General features: G+C 48.2%; 1 protein-coding gene across 5 annotated transcripts in view; it reads right to left on the bottom strand.

Moving 5' to 3' along the window:
- Positions 1-8,823, bottom strand: part of LOC119213216 (calcium/calmodulin-dependent protein kinase type II subunit gamma-like) — a 38,437-nt gene extending 29,614 nt beyond the window's left edge. For 2 of the 5 annotated variants that reach the window (XM_037464372.2, XM_037464370.2), the window contains exons 1-3: positions 8,610-8,821; positions 6,699-6,793; positions 1,772-1,831 (exon numbers count right to left, since the gene is read on the bottom strand). In XM_037464372.2, coding sequence (XP_037320269.1) covers positions 1,772-1,831; positions 6,699-6,793; positions 8,610-8,674 — 220 coding nt within the window. In that variant the 5' untranslated portion in view covers positions 8,675-8,821. Of the gene's footprint in view, positions 1-1,771; positions 1,832-6,698; positions 6,794-8,609 lie in introns of all 5 variants that reach the window. The other 3 variants (XM_037464368.2, XM_037464367.2, XM_037464371.2) reach the window with 3 other exon arrangements.
- Between the last annotated feature and the right edge of the window lie 3,030 nt (positions 8,824-11,853).

The following is an 11,853-nucleotide window of genomic DNA, read 5'->3' on the forward strand; positions in this document are numbered from 1 at the left end:
CCATCAATCAGCTGGGACATCAATTGTCCTTTTAACTCGCCCTCTTAAACTTCCCCATAAACTGTGGCTTTGACCAAATGCTCAAATGAAAATGGAAGCGTGAAGTGGACGAGCTGAAGTCAAGTGTGCGATGGAGAGGTAAATAACATGTTCTATGGTTACTACTGAGAACTCAACAAAAAGCTCACTGCCAGCTGTTCATTTCCTCTCTACAGTCGCTGAGGAGGAAACATCAGGTTTGTGAATTTGATGAGAGAAACAGACTTTTTGACCTCACTTCACAGGACACTTTTAGGGCTAAAGGAAAAGGATAAATGACATGTAATGTAATGATTAGCTCCCCATTCTTTTCATTTAAACTCTAATCTCCTAACAGGCAAATATCCACCAAAGAGCAGAAAACTCTGACCCTGAATATACATTTGCAGATGTGGGCATCGATTTAGAGCCGCGTACGAAACGTTGTGTCTGGATGAGAAAGAAAGAAGCCGAATCAAATGAAAACAAAGTGCGTGTTACCAGAAACTGTTCTTGCTCACCGATGGAGATAAGTGAGCGGTATTAAGTATTATAGCAGTAGTAGTTAGTAGTATTATAAGCGGTATTGGGCATTAGGCCTGAGCTGCGACTTGGGTTTGGTGACGGCGAGCCGCAGTAATCGTTACGTAAAATGAATAGCAGTTGTATAATAAGATGAAGTAGGATGGCCCCGCAGCAAGAAACCAGAGCAACCACTCTTTCCTCCTCCTCCTCCCATCTTCTCGCTCTCCCTCCATCTGTCTCCATCTCCTCCTGCTTTCGTCCCTCCATCTGTCTTTTTTTCCGTGCCCTCTTTTCTCCAAAGTTTGAACGCAGACAATGCCAGAATGTGTCAAATGAGGAGAAAGGGCAAGAGAGAGAGAGCAGGAAAAGTAGGCGAGGGGCGAATGGGGGCGAGGGGGGAGGGGGGAGGGCACAGAAAACTAGGACACGCAGAGGAGAGTAATGAGAAAGGTGTCATTGATTTCATCTCCCCTTTAACACATCTCAATTGAAGATGCACGAAGCATTTTTTGCAAAATTGTAGCTGCAGTACAAATATATTCCAGAGCAATGAAACAGGAAGCAGCCTGTGGTCAGCAAGAGGACAAAGACCTACGACCGCTTTCAAGAAAGGCAGGGCCTTTGTGTCTGTCGCCACGACAACGCCGCGACTGATTTGCACAAGACCCATAAAATGTCCACCACAGATAGCAGCCCCCCCCCCCCCGAGCCGCTGGCATCTCGATGCAAAGCAGCACGGCGACTATCGCTGCTCGTTTATCGGCTCTGAGCTTAACCGAACACATTCCAGCACGTCCTGGTGAACGTGGTCAGTCCCGAACAAGCTCGTAGGTGAAACTCTATGAATCAAGTTTCCAAGCATTTTCCCCTTTTCATCCTCCATGTCGGACAAAAATTAATCACGCAGCTTACGTCTTTTTCTGTTTCGAGCACTTAACTTATAAAAGCAGCCGCAAAGCAATTATCTACTAAGAGAAAAGCGGAAATCCATCAGTCCGCTTGCATGTGTGGGTTCGTCACTGCCAGGATTAAAGGTTCACAATAGGACGTGTGAGTTAATAGGATATTTAGAAAAGAAAGCAGAATATGTAAATCTTCAACGTACTAGAAGTGTTTTTTTTCCTTCTTTGGAAGATCAATCACAATATTTGGAGAAACTCTCCGCTACAGAAATCAAATGAGCACAGCGTCACCGTACACTCATGTGCATGTGACCCATCACACTCACCGATGTTGGGGTGCTTCAGCAGGCGACAGATGCGAGCCTCCCTCTCCAGCTTCTGGTGGTCTGAGGAGGAGAAAGCAGACGAGTTAGATCGACTCCTTTGCACGCTGCGCTCCGACCACCGTGTTCAGAAGCGGCCCTTTAAATGGTGAAGTTAGTTGTGGTGCTTAACAAAATAAAGCTCCTGAATGGAAACAAGGACATTGTGATTCTACATACAGGTCTTAACCTGCCAAACCAAGATACCCCATTTAGAAAGAGGCTATACAGTAGGATTTGCCTCTTAATGGGGCCGGCAGACAGTCACAAGCGTAACAAAAAGCATCCTCCAGTGAAGGGACTTAAAAACAGGAGATGGGTCTCATGTACGTGTGACACGCAAGTGACGGGAACAGTCACCAGGCGCTTTCAGGACAAGCTCCACAGGTTATTAAAGGCTATTAAAACGTTGGCAGAAATTAACAAGGCTGTGTGAAGCAATCACTACGAGTGCTGCTGCACATGTGTGTGTGTTTGAGTGCGAGAGAGAGAAAAGGGGGTTAGTGTGAAGCCCAGTTACACAACACTCCAGTGTTGAAATGTTTGCATTTCTGCTGTGAGAGAGAGCGAGCAAGAACGGTACACACCTCCCGCCTAACCCTACATCCTTGTTTGAGGATTCTACTGAATCCCGTGGCAGCGTGTACACACACACACACACACACACACACACACACACTTCAGTCAAATCTTTGGGAGCTGAGGTCAGAGGTGAATTGTGAAAGCTGTAGTGACGATCCAGTATGACTCAGAGAGTGTGTGTGTGTGTGTGTGTGTGACCACTGCAGTGAGGCCGACTGAGCCCCACAGCTCCGTAGCGATTACGCCGCACAGAGGCAGCCGCTCAAAGATTTGCATTCATTTCCTCCAGTGCAGCAACAGCCTGCGATAAGATTCACATGCTGAGTGATCCCCGTCGACGTGACCGACTGTTCCGACCGCAACGCTCGACCTACACGTGTGATACAATAAAAGCAGGTTATACCATTTTAAAGAAGCTGCATCCCCCTCTGCCCTGACTTCCCTCCAACTTGTGGGCGACTTAAAAAGCTTTTGAAAAGCTGCGTTTTTATGCCGTCTGACACGGTGTGCGACTCTCTGCCCCACTTCCTGCTCCAGTGCACATTTCATTCATCCGATAGAAAGCCAGCAAGTAAGGGAGGGACGACAACCTCCTCCTATCCACCTCCATCACACTGATGACGCAGGACTGAGAGAAGGTGGGAGTATCACATGGACCGGCTCAAAGAGGGGGGGGGTGTGTGTGTGTGCAGCCATCTACCTTGGTGCAGTGTCACTGCAGCACTCACTAATTCATTCAACCTTCTTATTTGTTGGTGCGAGTGTGTGTATGGTAGAAGACAGGAAAGAGCGCTGGAGGGTAATTACTGACACTTCCTGCTGCTCTCTAATTGGCCATCTGCTTTGCCACGGGGCGGGCCCACAGCCATCTTCAGCCACGTCGGTTGGGAAGGACGGAAAAGGCCTGACACGCACGCCTCTGTCTGCCACACTTTAACCTGATTGAAGGCGAGAATCCGGTTCAGCCTGTTGACCCGTTTGCAGCCAGACTGGGAAATACTGACAGAACCAAACAGCACTTCATCTAGCTTCATCACAAATATAGGTGACTGGTGTCGTCGCCCACACACCTTTGTGATAGTAAGATATTATAGATTATCCATCTGCCTCTACAATGCACAAGCAACTGCCATTATGGTCACTACCACACGATCAGCTGAAACCTTGGCTTTCGTATCAATGGCTTATCAGTTCGCTCTGTGCCTGATAATCACTGTTTCGCTTTGTTCCAAACCCACATTTTGTGTGTCTGTGTGTGTGCGTGAGCCACTTGCAGTCGACAAGGAAGCAAGAGCAGCAAGGAGCAGTTAATTTCTCTGTAAATGTTGATTTAATGATAGTAAAAGGGCTCATACTTTCATGCATCACTATCAACCACCCAATACTTATAAAACATGACATTTGCTGGATTCTCATCCTGCGGGGGGGGGGGCTAACGGCCCTGTGTGGTGGATATCACTGTTAATCCACCTAAACGTCTGGTTCCCCTCCCTCCGCCGGACGGCGTGCTGCGTTTACTGCCCACTGCGGCTAACAGAAGCTACGCTGCGTTCACACTGGACTCGTCTGGTCTACTCCGTTGTGGAAAAGCAGAAAAGATGCGTTTATTGGAGAAAAATAACCAGTTGACTCTCAAAAAGGTTTGCCATTAATAATGAGACCTTTGCTACGGGAACCAATGGTACCAGAGGTGGAAACGTGGGATAATGAGCATTCAGTAATAGCAGCAGATAATTCTGCTGAGACATCAGCACATTGAGGGGGGAAATGTTTTGGGGAAGTGCATTAAAATGGGAGTCCGTTTAACATGTCTAACACCCCCCCCCACTTCTAGATATCTTTTTTTAGCGATTTCAATTTGCACTTAATATACCTCCATTATCCTTTAGTCTCATTTTCTTAAATTAGGTGTTTCATGTTGTGTTTTTGGGCAGGATGTCGCTCTTTGGTGCATTTGAATTAATTGCACTCATTCCTTTCTAAAGAACATGCACCACGGACGGGTTTTGCATTGAAGACCCTTGATTCTCTGGGTGCGTTGTGCACCCTGCCACCCACTCGCATCCACCCCCAACTGCCTGTAGGCACGACTGTCCCACAGCCTACATCCATCCCTGACATCCTTCTCTTCCCCCCCCCCCCCCCCCCCCCCCCCCCCCCCCCCCACACTTCTCAGATTACTGCAGTGTTTACCAGAGCTTTGAGAGACTTACCCACCAGGCCACGCGTGAGGTCACACTCGCCCCATCAAGCTAAAAAAAACCACACCCAAATCCTAGCAGGCAAGCTGCCCGCTCACGCACTGGCTGTGTGCGCGTGCACGCTGTGCTTTGTGTAGGTGCAAGTTGCGTCAGCCGTGCGGCCTACCGCAAGTGGGTTTTTTCCTCCTTCGTTAACCCAATCGTTCCGTCTCATTCCCGGGTGTGCAATGTCGCAGATCTCCTTGTAGGACTGTGTTGTTTTAAAAAATAAAATTAAAAAAATACTCCTTTCCAGGCCAGCTTTCTTCTCTGGCAAACACCCACCCACCCACAAGCCTACGCTGTACTGCCTGTACAGTTTTCTGCTGAGCCTTTACTTTCCCTGGGTGGGACATTAAACCAGTAGCTGCTCTGTGTGGACACCAGAAGGCAGGGATAGAACAATAGTGGCATTACATCACACTCACAGATGCGTCACATACAGACATGCTCTACTGGTGTTACTTCCTGCTCCTCTTTCTCACACACAAATACCATCAGACACAGACAAGATCAGTGCTAACAGGGAGGGGCCTATGGAATCTGTGGGCTCTTAGTGGTTGATGAGATACATTTAGCATAAGTGGATTAGCCTTGATACAAACCAATCCCCCATTGCAGAGACAAGAGAAAGGCAATGTGTGTTTACACGTCTGTGAGTGAGTGAGAAGGAAAGGAGAACAAAGGGAGCCCGGTGTGTGTGTGTGTGTGTGTGTGTGTGGGGGGGGGGGGGCGGGGGGGGGGGGATGTCAGGCAGGAGTGCAGGTCTAATTTGTCCGATGCACTAAAGGAGAACGCAATTAAGTGTCTCGGTCTGAGGGTCAGGGGAGGCTCTGACACACGGCCATGAGCTCACGTCATCATTACAACACGGTACGCCGCACCGGGCCTGTGCACGTGGGTGTGGATCTATTGCAGGCGCAGCAGCCAACGCAACAAATAAAATCCAGGAGTTGACTGTGGAGCAGGCGAACACACCAATTATTAACAAGATATCAGACGAGAAACATCCTTCAAATCCTGTCAGTTCGTATCGTTTCATTTCATTTCAGTCTATGTGCCCTTTCCAAGGAGCGCGTCTCTGAAATTCGGATCAATTCATTGTACAGCGGTTGTCTAATGATACCACAGAGGAGCAATTGAGGGTTACTCAATACAGTGTTTATAAAGAGGGTCATTAAACCATCAAAAAGGTTGCAGATAAGAACTCGCCACAGACAATGACTGAAGGAAAGCCTCCCTTTGCGATTGAAATATGGTTAATGTGCATACTCTTCCAATAAGGCTGGGCCATGTGACCACAGAGCAGACAGGGAGATGAAAGGCGTGGATCAGTAGAGATTAGTTATCACTTTAATCACTCTGGTAAGCCACGGCAGGCAAAGTTACATTTAATGATCTGCATGATGCAACGCATCAAGAAGGAGGCCATTGTATGTGAGTTAGGGTTACAGTTCACATCACAGATGATACTGTTATCTTATTTGGATGTTTACAGTAAATGACTTTAATTTGTGATAACACACACACACACACACACACACACAGGTCTGCCTTTATTTTTTCCCAGGCATGTCTGATAATTGTTTGAGTGGGCAGCACTCATGTCATGTGACAACCTCATGAGTTATCATATCTCAACCCCTGATTTCATTAGACTCACCCTGATGAAAACTTGTTGAGTGCCTCGGATATTTAGACCAATAGCAAAGACTTCCTTCAAACGGTAGCATCAGTTTTTTTCCCTACATTACTTGCCTATCCTTAAAGAGCGCCATATTTTTATTGCCACATCGCAGAGTTTTCTGACAGAGGTCAGCGCTCCCTACATCAATAGAATGAAGAGCTTTTCCAATTTCACTGCAGTAATCACAAAAAGACATTTAGGCTTGTGGTTTCATCGAGAAACTCAGTTTTATTTAACAGAGACTTTGTTTTATACCAGTAATGGCAGCCATCACAATATGAAAATGGCATACGCCATACAGCCCGACTTTCCGGTATCCACGACAAATAAGGCAAACGTGCACATTTCGGAGAGGCTGTGAGTGCGCATGGTGTTACCGTACCTCTCGCGGACAGCTTCTTAGTGTTGATGATCTTCGCGGCGTATTCCTGTCCTGATGACTTCTTTACACACCTACGCACCACGGAAAAAGCTCCCCTAGGAAGAAGGAACATAAACAGCCAAAAGTCAGTTCCATTTCACATGCTCTCCCTCACATAACATGTGACATCTGTGCGCGCGCACACACACACACACACAGTGTGTGGAGCATAAAAGGTGAGCAACAGTCAAGTAATTCGGCATCGATCTGAAGAGCTCAAGCAGGAGTGCTGATATCAGATCAGGTTCTTGGAATTATAAATGAATGGAAAAGTACTTCTGCTAATCTTGGACAGGCGCGGGACACAATATAAACCTACAGCGCCACAGGAAATTCAATTTGCAACAGCCAACACAACAGATGTGCGGCGCACAACAATGGGTAATATTTAATACTTTCATCAGGTAACAACACTGTTATTTATGTGCTCCAGCAGAAGTGTACCACGGCTCCTTCTCTTAGGAGTCCCACATTGACCTAAATGAATGCTCCATATTTTTCACCTGCAAGCTGCCTGCGGCGATCATTGAACGTCACAGAGCCATCATGACGCGTCGCATCACTGTGCCACCTGCAGCATGTGGCCCTACGCAGTTCTTCCTTGAGGGAAGCAAGGGCCTCCTCGCACTCCTCTGGATGATAAATGGAGGGCTGCTACTTTAACTGCACTCTGCTCGAGATTTCAATTATTTACCAGTAAATGAGAGGTGGCATGAGGTACAAGGCAGTGCCTTGACGTTAATAACCTATGACGGAGCAAAACGCATTAACAAACTGCAGAAAGGCCCGAGCGGTCAGTCTGCAGAAGAAGACCCACTCTGCAGGATGTGTAGGTGTGTGTGTGTGTGTCAGCCCAATCAGTGCCATCGATTACTCAATTATTAGGCACAGAGTGGAAATGGCAGCCGGAAATGAAGGCTGGTGTATCTTTATAGGGGCAGTGTCGCCCTGCTGCCCGAACAACCGATGCTGATGAAACAGTGGGCCGGTTCTCTTTTTTTGCCATCGTCAAAATACCGAGAAAATACGTCACCCGCCTCTTACAATGCAGACGTCAAATTGTAGGTTATGACAGCGCGTGCGTCACGATCACCTCAGTTTATAAAAAGGGGGGAAAAGACCCCACGACGCCAATGCGCTTATCGATAACTCGTTACTGTGCAAACGTAACGCAGCCTGCAACGAATAACTTCCCCGCAGCGTTGTTAACACGTTACAAACACACAACTATCTGCACCTGCTTACAAAATGAATGAATATATAAAGAAATAGTAAAACGGTGGTCGGCCTAGTCAGCCAGCGAGCAGCCTCCCGGTCGGTCGAGCCGGCGCGGAGCTGTCAAGACTCCCGGGGGCCGGTGAAATGTCACCGGGCTACACGTCTCCGGCGTCCTCCCTCCCCCCGTCTGGCCGGTTTTTCGACATTTGGGGAAAACAATCGGCTAGTTAACACGGAAAGGGTGGGGGGGGGGGGGGGGGGGGGGGGGGGGGTAATACGTCCACCCGTGCGCACGGCCTCTCGTGCCAAGACCGTTAAAAGAGACTAAAAAAGACGCAGCGCTAGCGGGGCTAACTGGGCTAGTTCATCGGCGTCAGCGTGGTAGCTGGTCGGCTAGCACTGCAGCTAGCTTAGCCGAGAGCAACGGCTACTTGGCCCGACTGCACCACGACAGCAACGGCGGCTCCGGGTGATCAGCCGCTGACCAGCATCCAGCCGCACAACGCCACTGAGGTTTCAGCCACGTCGGCCGGCTATCGCCGGCTAGCTGATATAATACGAGGCGAGGTTGCGGGGGTGGGCGACAACACTCACACACACACACACACACACAGACGGACCGACACACACGATGTACACCGTAACGCTGCTTACTTCCCGAGCTCCTCGTACAGCTGGTACTCGTCGGTAAACCGGGTGGAGGTAGCGGGGACTGCCATGGTTGAATCCGTGATTGGGGAGCCCGAGCCTTGGGGTACGACGGCGGCTGGCTCTCGTACGTGGTCCTGGGAGGAGGGTAGCCTAGCCTCCAACACTGGAGTACCGATCTAACAGGCAGGCGAGGCTGAAGAGGATAGAGGCGAGCGGGGGGACGGAAAGGGAGGGGCTGGGGAGAGGAGGAGTGCTGATGGTGTGTGTGTGTGTGTGTGTGTGTGTGAGTCAAGGGAGGAATCCTCGCGAGATTAGACTCGTGCAGCATGAGACTGGGGCCTCCAGTGCAATGAAGTCACACAAATTGTTGAGACTAAACATATTTACGATGCACTGGATCGTCATTTTAGAGATACGCTGTTGATGAATATCGCAAAGCTGCACGTGACTGACTGAAATGAACAAACAGCGTTGACGTCTGGTCCCCTGTTCCTCCTCATATCCTCAAATAATTGCAGACAGCGTTTTACTGCACTGGTTGATACACCCTACCCTGGGTCACACCTCACTGCAGCAGAGGCAAACTATGACACACACAAATTGCATAAGTGCATGCACATGCACAGACAAACACTCTCTCCGGGGATCAATATTGATTAATGCGGATCTTGTTCCGAACACAGAGGGCCTTTGTGATCCACTTGTTTCGCCTCCGCGTTCGTGAATGTGCATAAGAGAGCAACGGATGAAGGCAGTGAACAGAGGGACGGCTGCGTCAGGTTTCCACCAACATGTGTGCGCTTACGTTCATTTCCCCCGTGTGAAGGGCTGTCAGCTTGGCGGTGCTAAAAGATAGTGTCACACAGATCCAGAGTGGCTCACTAAATGTTTAATGTGGCATGAGTGGGAGGCCATCAGAGGACAGGCGGGTGGGCCTTGAGGTAGGCGTAGAGCTTGAGAGGCCCTGTGAGTGTGTGCGAGTGTGTGTGTGCGTAACTGTATGTGTGCTACAGCCTGCTCTGCACTCTGGCTGAGCTGTAGGAAGGCAAACACCACATAAACACTGTGAGAGAGAAAAAGAGAAACGTTTTAGGATTTCACTCCAATATCTCTATATGCGTGGGAACAGAAAAGCTCAAAAAAGTTTAAATACTGTGAGGCAATATCTGCAAGTGCAGCCTGCTTAATACGCAATGAAGAGCAGGACATGGAGGACGGCGTGTGTGGGTTTGTGTGTGTTGTGTGGAAGACAGATGAGCACTGCAACGTAGGCTACTGGCCCTCTCCTGCCCTCCTTTTCCTACTTGCTAACCCTGCCGCCTCTCCTCCTCATCCTCCACCTCCTCAGCCTCCACAGAAGTTATATAACGATGAACCCCTCAGCCTTTGTTATCTCACACCAACCACACACCATGCCTGGCCTGCCTGATGAGAGACAGAGGAGCAGAGGAGGGAAGAGGAGTGAGAGCACGGGAGGCCGAAAGAAGAGAAAGTGGGACATGCAAGAAGAAATTGGCACTGGGCGAGGGAAAGAAAGAGTCTGTGCCGCTTTCCATATTGTGGTGTTATTATTGTAGTATTATTGCAGGCAGACCTCTTGCCGTTCTCATCTGCAGCAGGCCCATTCTCCACTGTGCTCATCATGTGTGTGTTACCAGCTGACTCTGACTTTACCATGACATGGGAAAGATGTCCAGCCTCCTTTATGTCAAACTTCCCACTTCATTTTGCTCTGGAAAAGGTCACATGACAATGACAGCTGTGGCCAGTTGACGTCACTTTGTGTTCTCATCCAAACGCTGCACTAAAAAAAAGACTCTGCACTTTTGACAACGCCAGGAAGCCATTGACGCTCTCGCACCTTGCCATGTGAATGCACACAAGATCAGAGAAAATGCTTCTCTGGGAGGCTGCAGAGTGACTTTTTCAGCAATATTTCTAAACTGCGTGGGGCATAAATGGAGACATCTTGTGCATTGTGCATGTTTTCCATCCATCTTCAACTCCCTTTTCTTTATGCACGGGGCCGTTTGAAGCATAGAGCCTTATACCCATTCAGGAATTCTGCTTACGTCATGCTTTCTTGGATCTAACACAGTTCCGTAGTATGATCCGCAGGGCTAAATCATCACATTTCTGTTGGTGACTTCAGAAATGGACTCCCACGGCTAACCAAAGCTCTGCCTGAATCCAGAATAGACGAATTGTGCGATCAGAGCTCCAGTGGCTGTGATACATTTAGGCATTGCCTAGACTTTGCCTCTGTTGCCACTAATGAGGGTGAATATGCCATCTGTTACATCATCACAACTGAGAGAGTGGACGGGGCCAAGAGCTGAGTCATGACACTCCTGTTCTGCACTGCTTTGGAGAGATAATCTGACTGGGAAAGAGGGGGGGGGAGGAGTGAATGAGTAGCGCCTTTTCCTCCTTCAAAAGACGGCGTCGTGGCGCCCCGGAGCAAGAAGCTGCTGACCTCAAACAGGCTCAGTTGTCGACGGTCGCAGTCGTGTTGGAGAGCGCCTCGCCGTTGGTGTGTGTGTCTGTCCGGTTGAGAAGGACGTTGCTGCACAGTCAGCTCAATAAATAACGGGATCTCTGAGCATCACAGCAAAGACCAGAGGTTGCATGTAGTCAAGTCGTGTTTTTCTGACTCAAGGGTTCAAGGATTTGAGGATTCAATGAATTTAGGATAATTTATTGTCTTAATGCAACATAGGCATGCGTGAGAGGAATTCAGCAGTGGCCCATTTGTAACAAAGAAAAGACACGCAAAACAAAACAAAAATACATTTTGCATTTATCCAAAGCCATTAAGAAAAGGTTACTTTCAACCATGAGTATACAGAACAACAAGAAAGTACAATTCCTTCAAGAAAGCCAAACTACAAAGTGCTTAAAATAAGTGCCATCATAAGTGCTAATATAGTGCCACAGTGCTCGTTCAAAGAGTCTCCTTTTAGACCTTGTTACAGGTAAATGTTATTTTGCACTGAAATTACAGTAACTTAGCATCCTAACTTCACCTTATTAAGTCGCAATGCTGCATATTAACATCAGACATCTTCATGACATATCAAGGCCTCTACCACTGGTCAAAAGCAAGCAAGACCAGAAAAAGTGAAGCTATTTTCAGTCATTGTTTGTAAAACACCTTCACAAGGCTGTAAAAAGAAAGGAGCAGCTTTTAATAGCTAAATATATGTGAAAATGTTGGATGTCTCCCAAAAAACAAAAGAGAGTGGCA

The sequence above is a fragment of the Pungitius pungitius genome, chromosome 21 (assembly GCF_949316345.1).
Source record: "Pungitius pungitius chromosome 21, fPunPun2.1, whole genome shotgun sequence".
Lineage (NCBI taxonomy): Eukaryota > Metazoa > Chordata > Actinopteri > Perciformes > Gasterosteidae > Pungitius > Pungitius pungitius.